The 22,500-nt window shown below is 44.1% G+C and overlaps 1 protein-coding gene across 1 annotated transcript in view; it reads right to left on the bottom strand.

The window, feature by feature from the left end:
- The window catches only part of MMD (monocyte to macrophage differentiation associated), a 323,780-nt gene that overhangs the window by 871 nt on the left and 300,409 nt on the right, over window positions 1–22,500 (bottom strand). Inside the window, exons 5-6 of the mRNA XM_044089034.1 lie at window positions 2,307–2,376; window positions 1–1,478 (exon numbers count right to left, since the gene is read on the bottom strand). The exon at window positions 1–1,478 is cut by the window's left edge and continues 871 nt beyond it. Coding sequence (XP_043944969.1) covers window positions 1,275–1,478; window positions 2,307–2,376 — 274 coding nt within the window. The 3' untranslated portion in view covers window positions 1–1,274. The remainder of the gene's footprint in view (window positions 1,479–2,306; window positions 2,377–22,500) is intronic.

Raw genomic sequence — 22,500 nt, 5'->3', positions numbered from 1 at the left:
GGTAAATGCTACATAAATATCTTAACAGGAGGCCAATTCAACCACTGGTTTCACATTGTTGGGGAATAAAAATAAACTATTGATACAGTTTACAGCTCTTGTTTACCAATAAAACAATCATGATCAAAAATGCCTATTACGTATTTTTACAAGTCACATTGTGGATAAATAAATTTCAGGGTCAAAACCAGGCAGATACATCTGCTTCCTGTTTTTCTTGGAGCATCTGACACCAGCTACAAGAAAAAGAATCATGACATTTTATGTGCCTTTCAATTCTAAAGCTCTGGTAATCACTTTTATAATATGAGGCACACATACTGAACTGTGCAAACGACACACAATACTCAAATAAGCAGACTGTGGAGATAAAAAAGGATATGAATCTCAATGTTGGTGCATCAGAAAAATCAGTATCTAAAAAGAAAGCTTTAACAGTTTTAAAATATTGTCAGTTACTGGATGCTTCCTTTCCCTTCAACATGGTTACAGAATCAAGGACTTTGAATCCTTCAGATCTTCACCTCTGCAAACGTTCTGCAAGTGTACAAGTTTTTTCTGGTATGTTTTGCTTTTTAAGGGAGCTCTTAAAGTGAAGAATCCTGCAAACTGACAAGCTCTTGGAACAGGGACTTTCCCCTCAGAGGTAGAAGGTGCTCTTGGAATGTATCAGCTTTTTCTCCACAACACACAGCACTGACTAATTATGCTCATATTATTGGCTGGCTTCTGCTAATACTTAGTTGTAAGTAATTTTACAAAAGTTATCTAAAAAAATACAAAAACTAAAAAAAGTTATGTCATTACTTTAACATAAAGATAAACACAGTTCTAGCCTTTCCCTAATTTTCATACTGTGAACTTCCAGAGAAAGTGAAACCACAGTTCAGAATACCTATATATAGCATGCCACATAGAATGGGTTCAAACCATGAATGTTCAGTGCAGGGCATGTTATAATGTGAAACCATAAACAAAATTAGACAAAGATACAATAAACATGACCCATTTGTAAACATTTGAAGTCAGTCTTATTACTTGCTGGAGACATGCTGTAAATTGAAGTTATGCTGGTGTCTCCAATTCCTGTTTTTTCAAGTAGGAACCCCAAAAATGTATTCTTTCAAAACTGAAAACTGCCTTTACAGTACTTACAGTTTATATCTTACTGTGCAAACACAACGCATGTTTTGGGACTGGGGAATATGGCAAAAGTTCCACTTGCCACCTCTATGGGGTCAAATACTGCGAAGTACAATAATTTGGAAGTTGCATCATAAATCCTTTATAATTTCTGTGGAAGAGCTTCTGTAGAGGTACTTCCAAATGGCGTAATAGTGCACTGCAGCAGCCATTGCTACAAAAATATGCCAGATGGCATGGGCAAAAGGGATAATTCCATCGCTTTTAAAAAACACCACTCCTAGGCAATAAATGCAACCTCCCCATGCAAGTTCCTGGATACCATCTGTATTATTCTGTTGAAAAAAGAACACAGTTTTAAGTTAAAAAAAAATAGACAAATCAAATCAGTACAATACAGACACTATAAAGCACTTTTTTTTCAATTTAATTTTTGTACAGCAGCTAACATTCTTTTTTTAACCAAGGCCTTCTCTAGATCTGTCTGTGAAGTAGCAATCTAGAGCATATCCACTAGAGAGCAAAACCTAGCAAATAAAGAGTTGCACGGTAGTTTTCATCACAACACTAAGTCATTTCCAAATTATTTTTAAAATCTGAATTATTTTGGCATCAATGAGCAGTACTCCGATTGGACAGTTGCATTTTATTTTCAAAACATTTAACTGGTTGCCTTTTGCGTCTCCGCTCAGTGACTGAATATAGTAGCTGTACCTTTTTTTATGCTACAATCACAGTAATTTCTGTTACTGTAATTTTGTTTTGTTGCTGGATTTATCCACATGGGCAATATTCAGTTGATCACAGGCACATTGAATGTCCTACCCAAGCAGCATACATGCTTTTAAATACTAATCAATTTCAGTTGTATGATTATCTCTATGCAGGATACGAACAATGGTCATAAAGACAAAATGTGGGCATCTGGTGTTAACATTATGTACAAAGTGTTCAATATTGCCACACCCACTGACAAACTCCAGTTATGCTGCAATCCAGCTAATGCCTCAATGATCATTTTATCTTCCAAACTGACAAGGTTTAGAAAGTCACTGGAAGGCCTTAAAAGAAGTTACATCTCAAACAGTCTGATACCTGAATTTGTAAAAATCTAAGCCTAGGAAGCCTTACATTTCTAAATTATGTTTAGAATCATAACTTACCATTGAAGCCACAACAAAGGCAGGAGAAAACCCCATTGTTAAGTAAAACATAAGTTCAATAATCTTATACCTGCAAAAATAAAAATTACAAGGCATTACAACTGTTGTATAGCACAAATCTGTATCTTTGTTTTCCAGTTTAAATGGGTAGATTCACTTGCCTCCAATTTACATGCAAACATTTAGTTCAGTCTACATATGGGTATGCATAATTTTTTTAAATATATCCATAGAAATGCAATAAAATATACACCATGTAAGAACAAACAGCCTCTACAGATTCAGGCAGGATTCAGCAAAATTAAAAACATGCAGGCAGACAAGTTATGAAAATGTTCTGCAATGGATGGCACAAATACTTCAACTGGCTAAAGACAAGTGCTATAAGATTATTCACCAAAGCTATCTCAGTATTCTGGGTGGTGGGCTTCACAAAGTCATTCAGGTATTCTAGATGGGTGGGGTTTAATAAAGCTAATGTGGTATTCTGGTTGGGGGGCTTTGCAATGGTAATCTAGTATCTTGGGTAAGGGAATTCACAACCATCCAGATACATTGGGTGGGGACATCTAAAACCTAACTTATCTGTTGGGACTTCAAAGACATCCTGGTATTTTGGATTGGGGTGGGGCTGGTAGGATTTCATAAAATAACCTTGATCCTATGGATAAGGGCAGGGATTCATAATATCATCCTAATATTTGAGGTAGGACATTCTGGATGGAAGTGGAGATGGTAGGGATTCATAAAGCCATCCTGGTATTCTAGGCACGAGGTCAAGATTCAAAAAGCTATCCTGACATTCTTGGTGGGGATTCGCAAAACAAGCCTGGTATTTAGTGTGGGTCATACAGATTTCTAAATCCACCCAAGTACACTAGTTAGGGGGGTGGGAATTTATACAATGTGCTAGGCAATTTTCTGGTCAGCTGTGTTGTAGTTCACAGCAAAATGTCTGTACAGAATGGAAGGGCGCCACACCTGAAAAGCAGCAACTACATAACATTGGTCAGTATAAATGTGCAAATGAGGGCATCATCACTCAAAGCATGTGCCGTATGCCACTTTGGAATGTAACATGTGTGGAAGGCATACTATTGGGCAGATCTGCTGTAAATCTGCTTCACCTACAAGCATAAACAACCTGCAAAGGGTATTTGGAAAACACCATGAGGTCCACTGTGCAAATGTGGAAAGACTTTGCGGACTCTTATTTTTCCAAAAAGCTCAAAGGGACATCAGTGACAATGTACTGCAATGAGTAAAATTTACCCACCCTATATAAGCAGAGGTCATCAAACTAAACATTGGTGGTCCACTGAACCTTTGTCATCAAAACATGAGAACATACACAATTTAGCCCTGACAGAGTGGCACCTTCATCTATAAATACGTCCTAAGACAGCAGCTGACTGTATAGCCATTTTTCACAATGGTATAATGAGACACATGCGTGTGCACGTTCAGTATTATTTACACAAATGTGTTAAATGTTTTGCTCGATTTGTCTGTACACCATTTTTTCCCTGTTGGTTTAGTAACACATTTTGTAACTGCAAAAGACAAAGGTAATGTCACGGAAAGAAAATTTGTGTAAAATCTTAACTTAACCATAGATGTCCTTTCTCTTCCATGTTGCAGTATTCTTCACATATGGATTTACTTCCCTTGCTCCCAGAACATCCAGCCAGTATACAAAAAGTTTTCAGTCACTGTATGGGAGTGGGATGTCTGAAGTGGCTAGTGGAACATGGGCTAATAAAAGTAACGTTTGTACACACCGCCCTCAGAACTGTAACCCCAGTTGGAACCAGTCCTAGGAAAGGAAATGCCAGTCCTGTGCCATCCATAAGGGGAAATGCAGCATAATAGGAGGGGAAGGTGGGTGGGAAGGAATACTGCAACATGGAAGAGAAGGACATCTATGGTTATGGTAAAATTTTACACAACTTTTCTATGTCCTTCTGTTCACATGTTGCGTGTTCATCACGTATGGGTGAGTGCCAAAACTCACTGTGAAGAAGGGGATCATGGTCTAGAGGTGGTCTCCAGGAATCCATGAAGGATAGCCCTGGCAAACTCCGCCCTGCATCTGGAGATATTGTCTAACTTGTAACGTTTGGTGAAGGTATGCACTGATGACCAAGTGGCTGCTTTAAGAATAGCAGATGTATCCCAAACCCCTGAAGAAAACTCCTGAGGAGGCCACTGCCCTGGTGGAGTGTGTTTTAACAGTACCTTGCAGGGATTTCCCATGGTATTTGTAGCAGAATGTGATAGCTTTGGAAATCCAGGTTGAAATTGTTTGTTTGGTTACTGCCTTCCCTAGGGCCCTAGGAGACAAACAGTTGATCTGCTTGTCTTTAGGGTTTAGTTTTGTGCAGGTTAAATCTGAGTTGTCTGTGCATGTCTGTGCACGGGACTGGAGTACTCTCTCATTGTCTCCCTGTGGGTTAGGAAAGAAAGCAGGACGGTGGATGGCTTGATTAAGTGAAAGGTCATTCACCACCTTGGGCATGAAGGAGGAGTTAGTTCTAAGCAGAACCCTGTCAGTGTGGAATACTAAGAAAGGTGGAATAACCCCGAGGGCATGCAGCTCTGTCACTCTTTTGCCTGAGGTCAAGGCCACGAGCAGGACAGTTTTCCATGTACAGTGTTTTAAAGGAAGCTTTGTCCACTGGCTCGAATGGAGGAAGCGTAAGCTTTTCCAAAACTGTGGACGTCCATGGGGGTGGAGATAGCTTCCTGGGGGGTCTGAGGTGAAGGACCCCTTTAAGGAATAACTTAGCTGGTAATCTGGAAGTTAAGGGGAATCCAGAGGAAGACATGCTGAAATGGCAGACAAGTGGGCTTTAAAGGATGAGTAGGCCAACCGTGTCTGCAGTAATTCACATAGGTAAGACAGTACTAGAGGGGTCTAGCTTGCAAGCCGGTCCAACTGTCTTTTTAGACACCATACAGAAAATCTCTTCACTTTGATGGGTAAGATTTTCTTGTATTTGGTTTCCTGGCCTCCTGCAGGACAGTGAGCACGTCTTCATTGTAAAGGTGTCTGAAAGGGATCAGAATCCTATCAGCCACAGTGTCAGGTGCAACAATTGCCACTGTGGGTGTATATGGGTGATCTGTATATTAGATGAACGAATGATCAAATAGTCAAATACAACATGCTTGACACACTTTGATCGAACGTTCATTTAATCGAACCCTTAAACTAACGAAAACCGGAGTTCCGAAAAGTTTCATTTGTCCCACATCTTCCCTACATTAACATGCAACACACACACACACACACACACACACACACACACACACACACACACACACACAACTAATGCACATAAACCCATACATTCTCACATCATTCAACAACATTCAAACCAAAACACACCCGCCCCTAACTATATATATACCAACTGAGAGATCACTCTACATTGGGGAAAGGGCAATTACCTAGTAATCACAACATACACACACAAGTACGGAATTCACTTGTCTAGCCATTCCAGACAGTGTAGTGTCCTTACGTCATAATTTACACTCACCACCAGGGCCAAGTAAAACTTTTTGGAACTCCGGTTTTCGTCTTTTTCAGTCTTCGAATAGATGAACGATCAAAGTGTTTCGAGCATGTTGTACTCGGCATTTTGATAGTTTGTTCATCTAATAGGAACCCGTATTTGGGATCCCTTGTGCTGTGTGAGAAGGTCCACTCTGAGGGGCAACTTGTGGTGACTGGCCATGGATAGCTGTAAGAGTAGGGGGGACCAATGTTGTCTTGGCCAATAGGGAGTCACCAACAAGATTTTTGGTCTGTCCTGCTGAATCTTCAGCAGGACCTTCTGTACAAGGGGGAAGGGGGAAATGCATAGAAAAACCTCCCCTTCCAAGAGATTGAGACGGCATCTGCTACCATCACCTGAGGGTGTAGCAGTCTGGTGCAGAAAGAAGGAAGTTGCTCATTGATGGAGGAGAAAAACAGGTCATTATTTGATGTGTACCCAACTGGTGCACCAAGTCCAGGAAGACATCCCTGTGAAGCATCCATTCATGGTCGTTTCTTATGGATCTGCTGAGGGAGTTTGCCTGGGAGTTCTTTTGTGAAAGAATGTACACCACCTGCAGGGTAGCTCCCTGGGAGATGACCAGTTCCCACAACAAGAGAGCTAGTCTGCAAAGCAAGTGAGATTTGGTCCCTCCCTGTTTGTTGAGATACAACAGCACTGTGGTATTGTCTATGAAGATCTTTAGTGGTCCTTGTTGTAGAATGGATTGGAAGACTCACAGGGCCAGGAGTATTGCCCTCATCTCTCAGATATTGATGTGTCTTTTTGTGTGGCCCTGGCCACAGCCCCAGCACTTTCAGAAGGCCCAGAGCTGCTTCCCAGCGCAAGTCTGAGGCATGTGTGTGCATGATCTGTTTGGGTTGAGGTGGTTGGAAGGGAAGGCCGGGGTTGAGTTTCTCTTGCTTCAGCCACCACTGGATTTCTACTTTGAGGCAGGGCAGAAGGGGAACCCTGTACTCCAAAGGGTGGGAGTGTTGGGTCCAGACTGACCTTGGGTACCACTGCAACTTTCTCATATGGAGTCTTGCTAATGGTAACATAGAGACAGTGGCTGCCATGTAGCCCAGGAGCCTGAGATACTGCCTTGTGGTCAATTCTTTTGTCTGGAGGACCAGAAGTAGGTGTTTTGTTAAGCTTTCCACCTTTTTTGGGGGGGGTAGGCTTTCATGATATTGGTACAAATCCTGCACCCTAACAAGACAATGTCTTGGGAAGGTTCCAGTTGAGATTTTGGGAAGTTGATCTGAAATCCCAGGGGCTGTAGGAGAGTAATGGCAACTTTGTAAGAGTTACAGGAGGGGCTGAATGAGTAAGTCATCCAGGTAAGGGAATATCTGGATTCCTTTTGTCCTGCAAAAGGCAATAACTGGAGACAGACATTTGGTGAATACTCTGTGTGCAGTGGAAAGCCCAAAGGGCAAGGCAGAGAACTGAAAGTGAGAAGGACCCACAGAAAACCTGAGATATTTCCTAAAATTGGGCCTTACAGGGATGTGAAGGTAGGCATCCTTGATAGCTAGGGTAGTCATGAACCTTTGGGGAAGCAGGAGTGGAAAAAAAAGTGTTGGTAAGGTCAATATCCGGAAAGTAGGGACCTGAAGGAAGAGGTTGAGTAGAGAGAGGTCCAGAATTGGTCTCCAAGGACAGTCTTTTATTGGGACTATAACAATCCTGGAGTAGAAACCTTTATTTTGCAGCCTATGGTACTGTTTTGATGGTGCCTTGAGCCATCAGGCTTTCTAGTACTGGCTGCAAAAGGTGGAGCTGCTGTTTTGGAGGTTGTGGTATACCCCTTCTCTTTGGAGGTGTAAGCCAGGTCATAAAATACCAGTTTTGTATTATTGAAAGGACCCATTTGTCTGAGGTGATGGATATCCAGACTTGAAGACAGCGAGATAGAGATGCACCAAGAGAGGGAGAGGGTGGGGGTTTTAAGGTTGGCAGATAGTCAGACACCACCTGCCCTGTCTTGAAAGGGTGGCCTTTGGCTAGAGGAGGTGAAAGCTCTGGCAGGAGTGGGTTGCTTCTTGGTTGATTTTCTGGGTTTTGTGGGAGCAGCAGGATGAGAGTGCTTTTTGATAAATTGTGTTTTTGCTGGGTAATACAAGCCTAGCCAAAAAGGTACCCTGGCTTTCCCCACCCAAGAAAATTATTTTCCTGTGCCCCTGTCAAGCAGAACCACATAAGTGATCCCCGGGGTGAATTTCTTATTACCCATCCAATCATCAAGATTTTTCTTGAAGAGTGCTAATAAGGAGCTCTGTTTCCTCTGGAATTTAGGAATAGGAGAGACCAGCAGGTGTTTTAAATACTGCATATCTTTTCCCTTTTCTTGCAGTGACTTAAAATCAGCCACTTTTGTGCCAAACAGAGCTGTGTTGTCCACAGGAGCATCAACCAGCTTAGCTTTAAAGTCATCTGGTAAAGGTTGGAGGCGTAGCCCGGAATACTTTCTCAAAGCAAATTTGGGATATACTTTTCTGAGGTGCAGGCCAAAACCAGTGGGCTATGGCTGACCGAGTTTGCAAATGACTGCAAGCTGGGTACTGTCATCAATTCCCCTAGTGATGTGGACATCCTCCAAGAGGGTCTCAACTCAAATTACTGGTGCCGGAAATGCAGCCTCAAACTGAATATCAAAAAATGCATTATCGTCCCCTTTGGGGAGAGTGAAATCCCCACAAATTATCACATTAATAACAATGTCCTAAGCACTCAGTAACGAGAGATTTGGGCACCCAGGTTGATAGCAACCTGACTTTTGACCACCATGTTTGCTTCCATTGTATGGAAAGCCTTCTACATGGCCCACCTCATAAGTAAGGGCATCTCATCCAGGGACAAGGAGGTCATAACATCCCTGTATTCTTCCCTTATAAGGCCCATTATCTAGTACAACCCCCCCCCCCTTTCGGCATGTACCTTGCAAAGCACATGCAGCAGCTGGAAAGACCACAGAGGTTCCTCACCAGGAGAATCCAAGGCCTCAAACATCTACCAGCATAAACAGATCGGCTAAAAGCCCTATCAGTCTACTTGGTTTCATACAGATTTCTGAGAGGTGACCTCTGTCTGGCATACAAGGCATACACAGACCCCACCTTGATAGGACTGCTGCATATCCGCAAGTCAAGTTCCACTCAAGTAACTCACACATGCGGCCTCAACCTGGTCAGTGACATCAACAAGATTTGTTGGCGGGACATATTAGTGTCCCAGAGACCCCTCCATGTATGGAATAGACTCCCTCTCCACATCAAGCAGAGTACCACTTTTCCCCTTTTTAAGCATAACCTGGATAACTGGATGGGAAACAGAAAATATACCCCTGGAATTTCTCCCATGTCCCTGCTGAACAGGGGCACTGGGTGCTGATTTCTCTAAACATGGACTAAACTCTTGGCTAGGCTTATAAGGGCCTCAGGGCCAATAGCCTAGTAACCGCCTATGATTCTAAATGCTGATGCTGCTGACCTGGCTGAGGCCTTAGCAGCATCCTAACTGCACTTTACAGACTGCCTGGTAACCTGGAAGGTGAGGTCAACAAGGGAAGACAGTGAAGCTTTGGCAGCAAAATTTGGTGAATCAGACAACTCCTTAGAGACTTTCTCCAGAAGGGATAAGGCATACTTAACCATGTGTGTCAGGTAGTTGGTAGCCATGAAGGCCAGAGTAGCAGAGGTGTAAATTTTCTTATCCAGATGTTTTACAGTTTTGCTGTCTTTTTCAGCTTTGAGGATGGTGGTGGTGTGCAACAGTTTAGATGCCTTATCCATGGAAATGGTGGCATGGCCTGCTGGAGGACACTTAAATTTAGCAGTCTCAGGGACTTTATAAAATCTATCAGGTCTGCGTGGAGCAGGGGGTTGTGAGTCAGGGTTTAAGGATGCTGAAGAGAAGGCATCCAAGAAAGGAGCAGAATTGGAGGAACAGCAGTAGAAATTGGGGAATCCATCTGAATGCGGTCATACCACCTTTTTTGAACCTCAGTCATTCCAGACGATTCCCACTTAAAATGTTCCTTCATTTTGGTAAGTTTTCCCAAAGGTCAAATTCTCAGCTGGGGTGTCAGGGTCAACGGATTCTTCCTCTGGGGAGCCGTAACCTAAGGAAAAAGGTAGCTGAGATGTATAAGAGTGATTCTTCAGATGAAGAATCAGAGAACTGCTCCTCTTTCCTCAGAGAGGGGTCTGATGTTTGAGACCTTGGACTCAGTATTGGGGAAGTCCCTTGTAGTGGTGGGCTGTAAGGCCATGAAAGCATTAAACAAGCTTTGGGTGAATGCCTGCCAGAAAGGCCATGCTTTCAGGAGTTGGCAAAATGTGTTTTCTTTTTTCCTTCCTTTTGAGAGATCTGGTGGGTGTCTGATGGGAGGAAGGCCTGAATAGGGTGACTGTAAGGAACCTGATGGATCGACAGACCTACCAAAATCCCTGATTCCCCCCTCTCGCACTGGAAACCGATGTCGAAAAAGCCTCTATGGACATGCCCTCAGCACAAGACTGTGCAGCTTCCATGGAGGTACCCGCTGTACCTGAGGCGATGGAGCCCAAATCCTCAACCAGGCCATTGGCCACAGGCTGAGGGTTGGACGAAAGAGGTGCAGTGGTAGTGGCAGGCCTGATAGTCTTGGCTTTCTTTTTTGGCGGTTCGGCAGGTACGTCTGGAATCCTCCATACCTAATGCTAATTGTTTTAAATGTTGGTTTTCCAGATAAAGATTGTGTGTGTGCAGACGGCTGCACAAACACCTAACAAATGGAGCAGGCCTTGTAGATGTGCGACCTTCCTAAACAAAACACACTGATCGTGGGCGTCCTTGTGGGGTATCTGACTACCGTACTTACACTTGCCCTTTCTGGATGACATGAACAAGCATTAGAATAAGAAAGAAAAGACTGAAACGTTTCCCCAATGAGGCACTTATCTAATTTCTTCGAGATTCGATGGCAGGGCTGGGGGGAAACACCTGACATTTGACTGGTGGCTGAAAAGTTCTGACGGCTGGTGCATGCAGACATCCCTTTTATGGCCCACATTCCACTAGCCACGTCAGACATCATACGCACCCATACAGTGACTGAAAACTTTTGTATACTGGCTGGACGTTCAGGGAGCAAGAGGAGTAAACCCATATGTGATGAATACTGCAACATGTGAATAGGAGGACATCAGTAACCACACACCATCATTAAGTAACATTTAAACTACTCTACTTTTACCATTAAGTAACAAACTCCCATATGATTATCCTCAGATTCCTCTAATTCTTTATGCAGATGACATGGTCATCCAACGGTCAAACAAATCCTACTCTATTACACAAGCTCTACTCCAAGATGACTTCCAAACCCTAAGCCAGTGGCTAATAGGCCAGAAATATATACTCAGTACCTCAAAAATAAAAGCAATGCTATTTGGAACCAACCAAAAACAGCCAAATCACCCAGCTTCCTTAATATTAAAGATGTACTATACCACCTCTTTCAAAATATTTGGGTAGACCAATCTCTTAACTTTCAATTACACATTCAACAGACATACAAAAAACACACTGCTGTTAAGGGCGAACAAGACATCACCTCTTCTGTGCAAGCTAGCCAAAGCTGCCATAGGCAAATGAATACTCAACTCTAATATGGACTAGCCAGAATAGCTGCAGCCTCAAAGAAAAATGCTACCACCTTACAAACAATCCATTAACATCTGCCAGTTCATTACCAACATCCCCTAATAATAAACACCACTGCCTAACTCTTGCCAAAGACAAATGGCTCCCAATATATTTGAGAGCCAACCATCTACTACGATCACTAATTCACAAAGCCTCTTCTGAGACATTACCCCTCCCCCCAAACCTTTCAACAAAACCTCAACATATAATGTAGGGGTATTTCTCTACCTCAACCCCCATGATAACTCTAAATAACTAAACTTTATTGCAATGACTGTGCATTCTCCATCCAAGTACAAACTATGGGACTCCATTACCCTCTCAATCTGAGACATCCAAAAGTACTCAGACTTCAGACAAAGTACAGTTTTGTACCTACCATAAATGTAGATGTTCGAGTGCTAATACAGCTGCAGTAATCACATATGGGTTCTCTGCCGTCAGGCGGGTCCTCGGTCGGCCGAATTCCAAAGTCTTGGTCCAGCGTCGGTTGTTGTCGCCTTCTTCCCTGACGTCAGTGCGACAGGGGTATACAAGTCATAGCTGACGCCATATTCTCCAGTCTTTCTTGCCCCAGATGTCAGGTGCCCCCAAAAGGAAGGCAATAGATAAATTATATATATATATATATATATATATATATATATATATATATATAAATATATTCAAGCAATGCAATGTTATCAAAAAAGAGTAGTTGCAAGCAAATACACCATAGGAGGATAACCCAAAATAGGTTGTATGAGGAGGTGTTAGCCACTAGTCCTATACCTAGAGGGGAAGGAGGGAGGGAAACCTGTACTGCAGCTGTATTAGCACTCGAACATCTACATTTATGGTAGGTACAAAACTGTACTATGTTCATCGTGCATACAGCTGCAGTAATCACATATGGATAGAATCCCAAAGCTACGCACAGGGTGGTAGGCACTAGGTAGAACTGGGATGAGCCAGAATGCCCTGCAAAACAGCAGTAGCAAAGCCTGCTCTAGTTTTGGAATATAAAGGCAGGTGGTAGTGTCTTATGAAGGTATGTACAGAACTCAGTGGCTGCCTCCAAGATATCCTTGGTAGGTACTCCTCTGAGGAAGGCTGTGGAAGTAGCTGTGGCCCTGGTGGAGTGTGGTCTGATGCCTACAGGGACAGATTTCCCACGATAGGAGTAACAAAAATGTATGCAGTGGCCTATCCATTTAGAGATTGTCTGTTTGGTAACAAGCTTCCCTTGAGCTCCTACAGCATAAGATACAAAAAGTTGTTCTGATTTCCTAAAAGGCTTTGTTCTGTCCAAATAGTAACGTAGCTGTCTATGGATGTCTAGGGAATGTAGCAGCCTTTCCCCTTTGTTTTGAGGATTGGGGTAAAAGGTAGGTAAGTGAATGGCTTGATTTAAAACTACCCTGGATACCACTTTAGGCATAAATGACGGGTTGGTTCGAAGGGAAACCCTGTCTTGATGGAAGATAAGAAAGAGCTGCACAGCCATGAGGGCTTGAAGTTCCGAAACCCTACGAGCTGAGGTAATGGCCAGAAGGAAAGCTGTTTTCCAGGACAAGTATTGCAAATCTGTTGAGGCAGCTGGTTCAAAGGGAGGCAATGTTAATTTTTCTAGAATGTAATTAAGATCCCAGGCTGGCACTGGTTGTTTCCTTGGTGGTCTTATATTCTTAGCCCCTCTGAGGAATTGCCTTAAAAGTGGGTGAGAGAATAACGGTGGATCCGTGTTGAATTCTGCAGAAATGGCTGAGGCATGGATTTTTATGGAGGAAAATGACAGTCCACTGTTCAGCAGCTCAGCTAGATACCGTAATACCTGAGGCAAATTCAGTTTTCTAGGGTCCTGGCCTTTTTTCTCATTCCAAGAGCAAAACCGTTTCCACTTTGCGGAGTAAGTCTTCCTAGTAGGTGGCCTTCTGGCCTCCAGAATGAAATCCTGCACCTCTTTGGAGAGTAGGGTCTGCTGTGGTGTTAAGGGATTTTCCATGCAGCAAGATTGAGTGTTTTTAGCTGACTGTGAAGAGTTTTGTAGCTGTGCTGAGTCAGCAGAAGAGGCATTAGAGGTAGAGGCCATGGGGGAGTATGTGTTAGGCTCGTTAGGAGTGGGTACCAGTGCTGCCTTGGTCAGTCTGGAGCAATCAGTATCATCTTGGGTCTGTCTGCTCTTGCTTTCAAGAGTACCTTGGATAGAAGAGGCAGAGGTGGGAAAGCGTACACTGTCCATGCTGTCCAACTGAATGAAAGGGCGTCCACCCTCCATGCCTTTGGATGAAAAGTCCTTGAACAAAACTTTTCCAATTGATGGTTCCTGTGGGAGGCGAAGAGATCTATGTCTGGCCTTCCCCATGCTTGGATTATCTTTGTAAACACCTGTGGATGCAGCTTCCATTCGTGTGGATCTGTCATATTTCTGCTTAGATTGTCTGCCAGTGTGTTTTTCAAACCTGACAAGTACTGTGCTTGAAGTTCGATTTGCCATTCCAGAGCCAAGTTCCAAAGTGTCATGGCTAGTCTGCACAGGGGATATGAATGTGTTCCTCCTTGTTTGTTTATGTACCACATTACTGTGGTGTTGTCTGTTCTTATCAATAATTGTCCTGGATGCAGGAGGTCCTTGAATGCTGTAATTGCCTTTATCACTGCTAGCATTTCTTTTTGATTGATGTGAAGGTGCTTTTCCTTTTGGGACCATTTGCCCTGAATGCACCTGCCGGTCATGTGCGCCCCGCAGGCGTAATCTGAGGCGTCTGTTGTGATGACTTGATTTGCTTGTGGCTTGCAGAATGGGAGGCCTGTGTTTGTTTGACATGCTTGGGCCCATCATAGAAATTCCTTTTGCAAACATGGAATTATTGGTATTATTGTTTCCAAATTGTGGCTGTGTTGAGACCATAGGTTTTTTAGGTACCATTGAAGTTCTCATATGCAACTTTGCACATGGGATTAAAAGAATGCAAGATGCCATGAAGCCCAGAGCCTGCAGGATTTTCCTTGCAGTAAGTCTGGTACAATTTGATAGTGTTTTGAAGTACTGAGTTAGTTGCCCTTGTTTTTCTGGCATAAGATAGGCCATCTGGGTGTTTGTGTCCAAGTTGGCACCCAGGAAAGTTATTTTCTGAGATGGTGTCAGCCTGGATTTCTCTTTGTTGATTGTGTATCCCAGAGAATTCAGTAACCGTGTTGCATAAGCCAGATGTTCCAGAAGAGTGTGCTTGCTGTCCGCTTGGATCAGGCAGTCGTCCAAATAAGGGTAAATTTGTATCCCTTGAAGTCTGCAGTAGGCAATTACTGATGCCAGGCATTTCGTGAATACTCTGGGCGCAGTAGATAAGCCAAAGGGCAATGCAGAGAATTGATAGTGAATTGAACCTGCAAGAAATCTGAGGTATCTTCTGCAGCTTTGTCTGATTGGGACATGCAGGTATGCCTCCTTGAGGTCCAATGTTTCCAGCCAAAACTCCTTGTCCAGCATGGGAAGAAGCTGCTGTAATGTGAGTATCTTGAATTTTGGTACGAGTAGAAATGTATTTAGGATGGATAAGTCCAAAATGGGTCTCCAGTCGGTTCCTATTCTTGGTACCAGGAAACGTCTGGAATAAAAACCTCAACCTTGTTCGTGAGTAGGAACCTCTTGAATGGCTTTCATGTCCATGAGTTTTGTAATTTGCATTTGCGCCTCTGCCCTTTGATTGTGTGGCAGGTTTGGCATGCCTCTCATTTTTGGAAGAGTGTGAAAATGAAATCTGTAGCCTCTGTTTATTATGTCCAGGATCCATTTGTCTGTTGTGATAATCTGCCAATTTCTTGAAAATAGTGCCAGTTTTCCTCCCAAGGGGACTGCCAGCTGAGATTTGCTTGGCATGAAAAGGAGGAAGTCATTGGGTTTGCTTTCTGTATTGTTGTGCACGGTCTTCGCCACCTCTTGGTGCTTGAGTTTGCCATTGTCTGCCTCTATATGATCCTTGAGATTGTCCTCTGCTCCTTGAGCGCCTGTATCCACCTCTTTGGGGCTTGTCCGTGGCTGGAAAGGACCAGTTTTTTGTAGGCCAATTTCTGCTAAAATGAGGTGGCTGTACCTGTAGAAAAGCCTTGACAGTTTGCATAGATTTAGCTTTTTCTTCCATTTTTCGTAGTATCTCCTCAGCATTAGTACCAAATAGCACATCCTTTTGTAAAGGAGCATCTAGTAGTTTAGCTTTAACATGATCAGGCAAGCTTTGTTCCCTAAGCCAGGCATGTCTATGAATGACTGCTCCTGTAGCAGCAGCTCTACTTGAGGCCTCTAAGGCATCATAACCACATTGTAAGGTGTGTTTACCCACTTGTTCTGCACTATGCATCATATCCTGCAATTCCTTCAAATCTGGTTGTTCAGGTTGAGACATTTTGGTTCTTAATTGTGATAACAGAAACTGCTGATATTTAAGTATATGGAACTGACAATTTAAGGCCCTCATGGCTAAGGTGGCCGAAGTGTATACCTTTTTCCCCCACCTTTCTAAGGATCTAGATTCTCTTTCAGAAGGTAGTGGGTTCTTGGCAGTAGAGGCCTTCATTCCCTTGGCGCCTTGAGAAATGGTTTCAGGGTCAGCATTATGGCTTTTGAAAAGAAATTGGTGAGAGTTAGGGACTCTGTAGTACCCATCAGGTTTGACTGGTGCAGGAGGCAGGGAATCTGGATTAAGGCAAGCCTCCGAGTAAACATCATCAGGTATGTCCAGGACAGGAGGTATAGCCAGAGGCCTGTGTTGAGGTAACAAAAGAAATTCCCCAAGCCTTTTCTTGGAATCAGAAAAATCTTGGCCTTCCCAATGGAAGTGCTCCCTCAAGGTGTGCAAGGTTTCCCCAAAAGAAAAATCCTCAGGGGGAGATACAGAAGGAATGGATTGATGTCCTTCAAGGATGCATCTGCAGTCCTTACATATGGGGTTGTCCTGCCTCAGGCAGCCCTTCGGTCGGCCGGATTCCAAAGTCTGGGTCTGGCGTCGGCTGTTGTCGCCCTTTTCCCCGACGTCAGAGCGTCTGGGGTATAAATACGCCAGTCGACGCCATCTTCCTCAGTCTTTCTTGCCGCACGGTGCCCGAAGCAAAAGCAGTTCGCAAGTGCCGGTCGGCCAGCTCCTGTGATTTCAGCTACCGAAGTCTTCAAAAAAGCTAAGTACCCCGTTGGGGACTCTTTCTTGCCTCAGCCGATGTCAGATCAAACGGTTAAAGTGAATAATTGTTTAACTTGTGGGAAACAAATACCTCATAAGGATTTCCACTCTTACTGCTTACCCTGCCTAGGCCCAGACCACGACGTCTCGGCCTGTACAGCCTGTACCTCCTTCAATAAGCGCACTCTTAGGCGTCGGGCAGAGTTTGCAGAGGAATTTTTTTGGGAAAAATTCAGTTATATCATGCCGTCGGAGCTTCCGACAGCTCATTTACCCAAAAAACGCAAGGAGAAGGACCGACACACTGGGTCGGTCATAGAATCTCCTTCTGAAACCGTCCAGCACGTGGGGCAGCCAGGCCTCCTGTATCCATGTCCATTAAGGCCTTCACACGTGCTAAAGCTGCTAAACAGCCAAAACCTCTCCCTCCTAAGGCTATTCCTCAGGGATCCTCCACCGGTTCACAAATTTTAAGTTTGGCTGAAGACCTTATTTCCTTAATCAGGGGCTCCCAGCCACATCCGGACAGGGACTCTCAACCTCCTCCAGGCAAAAGGCCCAGGGTTGAGCAGACTGATCCCCAGTCTTCAGATGAGACCTCTGATGACTCTGCCTAGTCAGACTACCAGGAGGAGGCCTTTCCGGCCTTCGAGGATTCTGATGCAGAGGAATCTATTCCCTCGGCCTCCCCCCCTGAAGAGTTTTCTTTTGGGGAGACCCTTCACTCCATGAGAGAGCATTTCAAATGGCAGGGCCAGGAATTCTCTGACTCCAGGAAGAGGTTAAGGACTTTTTTGCATTTACCTCAGCATAGACCTTTGGCTATTCCTCCTGTTTTAAATGTTATAGAAGATGTGTACTCTGAGTCTAGTATTTCTCCTGACTCCCTTCCTCCAGCGCCTGTCAAACCCGACAGGTACTACAGGGTTCCGGACACACATTTATACCTTTACAAGGGCCACTCTGCTGACCCAGAAAGTATTTCCCAGGGCCCTAAAGGGGTTACAACCACCACTACTTAAAATCCTCTCCCTTCTGAAAGGGAATCCAGAGCTTTAGAGAGATGGGATAAAAAGAGTGTATCCTTCTTCCACACTTTCTATGAGAGCTTTAAATTGTCAATTCCATATGATACAGTATCTAGAGAATCTTTTAGATGAATTGCATAAAAAACTAACCTCACCTGAACCTCTAGATCGCAAGGTGCTTCAGGATCTGGTGCATAACTCCCAGCAGGTTAGCAGCCATTTCTTACAGTGTGGTTATGATGCATTGGAAGCTTCATGTAGGTCAGCAATGACAGGTGCAGTCATACGTAGACATGCTTGGTTGAAGGAACAAACTCTGCCAGATCATGTTAAAGCAAAGCTTCTGGATGCACCACTGGAAAAACAAAAGTTATTTGGTTCCACGGCTCAAGAGGTCTTAAAGAAATTTGAGGAAAAGGCTAAGTCAGTACAAACAGTCAAAGATTTTCTCCAGGTCCAACCACCAAGATTCAGCAGGAATTGGCCTTCTAAGAATTGGTCCTTTCCAGACACAGAAAGTTTTCAGAGAGGCCAAAAACAGGCGTGCCAGAGGTAGAGGGCAAGCTCGAGGCTCCTACAGAGGACGTCAATGGCATCCTCCTAACCAGAGAGGTAGTGCAGGACCTACAAATGCTGCACAAAGGACAATCTCAATGACTTGACTTTGACTCCGCCAACCAGGGCTCAATTGGAAGCACCTTTGGGCGGAAAGCTATCCTTATTCTCAGAAAATTGGCACAGTATTACAAGGGACAAATGGACACTGCAAATAATAGACAAGGGATACAGATTCCATTTTCATACATTTCCAAAAAGACAAGGAATGCCAAACCTGCCACCAAATCAAAGGGCAGAGGCTTTCAAGCAAATTTCCAATCTTCTGCAAATGAAGGCAATAGAAAAGGTTCCTTTCTCAGAACAAGGCCAAGGATTTTATTCCAGACTATTCCTTGTTCCAAGAAAAGAAAAGCAATGGAGGCCGGACTTGTCCGCACTGAATACTTATCTCATCGTACCAAAATTCAAAATGCTGACCTTACAGCAACTCCTTCCCATGTTGGGCAAGGGGTCCTGGCTGGTAACTCTAGACCTCAAGGAGGCATACTTGCATGTCCCTATCAGACAAAGTTGCAGAAGACACCTCAGATTTCTTGCAGGTTCAGAGCATTATCAAATTCTCAGCATTGCCCTTTGGCTTATCTACTGCGCCCAGAGTATTCACGAAATGCCTGGCATCAGTAATTGCACATTGCAGACTTCAGGGGATTCAAATATACCCATACCTGGACGACTGCCTTATACAAGCGGACAGCCAGCAAACATTGGTAGAACACTTGAACTATGCCATCCACCTACTACAGGCCTTGGGATACACAGTCAACATTCAGAAATCAAGACTTGTTCCATCCCAAAGAATAATTTTCCTGGGTGCAAAACTGGATACAAACACCCAAATGGCTTCTCTCACAGAAGAAAAACAAGAACAATTACCGGATTATTTCAGAAATCTGACAACACAAACCCAGCTGACTGCATGGAAAATCCTGCAGGCCCTGGGTTACATGGCATCTTGCATTCTTCTGATTCCACAAGCAAGGCTGCATATGAGGAAACTACAATGGTACCTAAGGAGTCTATGGTTCCAACAGTCACAGCCTAGAAGCTTTGATCCCCCTCATTCCATGCCTCCAAAAGGAATTTCTGTGGTGAGCACAAGCCTGCCAGTCAAACATGGGTCTGCCTTTCAGCAAGCCACATATCAGCCAAACCATTACAACGGACGCCTCAGACCATGGATGGGGAGCGCACATGGCGGGCAGATGCATTCAGGGGCAATGGACACAAAAAGAATTGCGCCTGCACATCAACCAAAAGGAAATGCTGGCAGTGATACATTCAATCGAGGCCTTCGAACACTTCCTACATCAAGGTCACCTGCTAATAAAGACAGACAATACCACAGTTATGTGGTACATGAACAAGCAAGGAGGTACCCATTCCTACCCTCTTTGCAGACTGGCAATGAATCTTTGGAAACTTTCCCTAAAACTCCATATAGAGCTGCAATCCCAGTTCATACCAGGAAAAGACAATGTACTGGCGGACAGCCTAAGCAGAAAGAACATGGATCCACACCAATGGATGTTGCACCCAGACATTTTTCTTCAGATAGCACAATCATGGGGAAGGCTGGACATAGACCTTTTTGCCTCCCACCACAACCATCAACTGAAGAAATTCTGCACAAGGACATACCATCCTCAAGCATGGAAAGTGGACGCCCTCTCCTTCAGCTGGAATGCTCTAACAGTATATGCATTCCCACCTCTACCATTAATGACCAAGGTCTTACTGAAGATCAGGACAGAGCAACAAAAAGTGATTCTGATAGCTCCGGACTGGCCAAGACAACACTGGTACCCACTGTTAAACAGCATGTCATGCACGAAGCCATGGCATCTACCACAATTCTTCTGACACAGCACAATTACAAAACCCTGCACTCCAGCCTAAAAACCTTGCAGCTGACAGCCTGGAAAATACCTTGACTCCTCGCCAGGATAAGCTATCCAAGAGGGTAAAGGATATCATCATGGAAGCTAGGTGCCCTTCCACAAGAAGGGCATATTCAGCAAAATGGAAAAGATTTCGTACCTGGAGCACCACAAAGGGTCAAGATCCGAAAGTGATAAGCATTCCACATATCCTTGAATACTTGGCTGAAATGTTCCATAATGGCCTTTCTTATTCTTCCATAATTCATGCTTCAGCAATTTCAGCAGAATACAACACTGATACACCTGTATTTTCTCATCCTCTGCTAAGACAGTTCATAAGAGGGATAAAAAGCATCAACCCTACAAGGACTCCACCAGTGCCTACATGGGACCTTAACTTCATGTTGGAAAAATTAACTCTGCCTCCCTTTGAACCAGCAGCATCTTCAGAACTACAATTTCTGTCTTGGAAGACTGCCTTCCTTCTGGCCATAACCTCTGCAAGAAGAGTATCTGAGTTACAGGCCCTCATGGCGGTACAACCATTTCTCATTTTTCATCAGGACAGAGTCTCCTTGAGAACCAATCCTTCCTTCATGCCAAAGGTGGTATCCAGGGTCTCACTGAACCAAGCTATACACCTGCCTACCTTCTTTCCAAATTCACAAAATAAAGGAGAGAAACTTCTGCATACCTTGGACATTCACAGACAGTTGCGCTACTACTTGGACAGAACTAAGACTTACAGAAAAAACGACCAACTCTTAGTAGCATATGCAGCTGGTGTACAAGGAAAAGCAATTTCCAAACAGACAATTTCAAAATGGACAGGAAATTGCATTCGATTCTGTTACTCTTTTCATGGAAAAGCTGTGCCAGCTAACATCAGGCCTCATTCCACCAGAGCAACAGCCACCTCCACAGCCTTCTTAAGAGGGGTGGCTACAAAGCACATTTTTGAAGCTGCTACATGGCGCTCCGTGCATACTTTCTCCAAACACTACAACTTGCCTCTATATTCCAGATCCAGAGCAGGCTTTGCTACTGCAGTCCTGCAGGGCATGTTAGCTACACCATCCTTTTCATAGGTCCTACCACCCCCAGCTTGGCTATGGTATTCTACCCATATGTAAGGACTGCAGATGCATCCTTGAAGGACATAGTACAGTTTTGTACCTACCATAAATGTAGATGTCCGATAGGTATGCATCTGCAGTCAGGTTTTCCCTCCCTCCTACCCCTCTGTGGTATTCTTTGGGTACCTTCCCTCATTTTAGCTAGCTAGTGCTATCTTTTATGGTGTATTTGTTTTTTATTGATGTGCATGTTTGGAATTTTATCTTTTCTCCAAATTTAGCCTTCCTTAGAGGGCACCTGGCATCTGGGGCAAGAAAAACTGAGGAAGATGGCGTTGACTGGCGTATTTATACCCCAGACGCTCTGACGTCGGGGAAAAGGGCGACAACAGCCGACGCCGGACCCAGACTTTGGAATCCGGCTGACCGAAGGGCTGCTTGAGGCAGGACAACCCCATATGTAAGGACTGCAGATGCATACCTATCGGACATTTACATTTATGGTAGGTACAAAACTGTACTTTCTGCATCAGAATCTTCATAAGGGGAGTATGAGTGTTCCTCCACATCAGAATGTTCTGAGAAAATGGAGCCCTGTTCAGAAGAGGGAGAGTCTTCCTCCACTCTGGGTCTCTTGTCTGGAGGGGGTTGGGAACCCCTGATATAAGAAATTAAATCCTCAGCCATTTTAAGCATCTGCTTTTTAGGCATGGGGCCTGGGGATGGGCCCTGTGCAACAGGCCTCTTGGAATGCATGGCTGATTTGGACTTAGCGAAGGCCTTAATAGAAAAGGAAGATGAGGGTCTAAAAACACCCTGGGTGGAAGTGGACCTGTCCACATTAGGAGGCTCAACACTCACTGTGGTTTCGGTGGTTGTAGTTTGAGTAAGGGCCGAGGTACCAACGGTCTCGGGTACAGAAGACACCGCCAAGGGAGTGTCGTCGGTAGTCAGGGACTGCATAGGCATCTCGCTGAGAACCGGACCACGTGTAGCCGGCTTTGGCGTGGTGTCGGGGGAGGCCGTTGGCCTCGCGTGTCGGTCTTTGTCCTTGCGTTTTTTGGACAAAACGGTAGTCGGAGTATCCAACGACATTTTATAATCAAAGGCTTTACCAAAATAATGTTGGGCAAACTCCGTCCGACGCTTAATAGTGCATTTATTGAAAGAAAAAAGGGGGGCGGGCCCAAACAAAAAAAA

The sequence above is a fragment of the Protopterus annectens genome, chromosome 12.part0, assembly GCF_019279795.1.
Source record: "Protopterus annectens isolate FY-2018-M chromosome 12.part0, PAN1.0, whole genome shotgun sequence".
In the NCBI taxonomy this organism is placed as follows: Eukaryota; Metazoa; Chordata; order Ceratodontiformes; family Protopteridae; genus Protopterus; species Protopterus annectens.
This window is presented reverse-complemented; position numbering and strand designations above follow the sequence as displayed.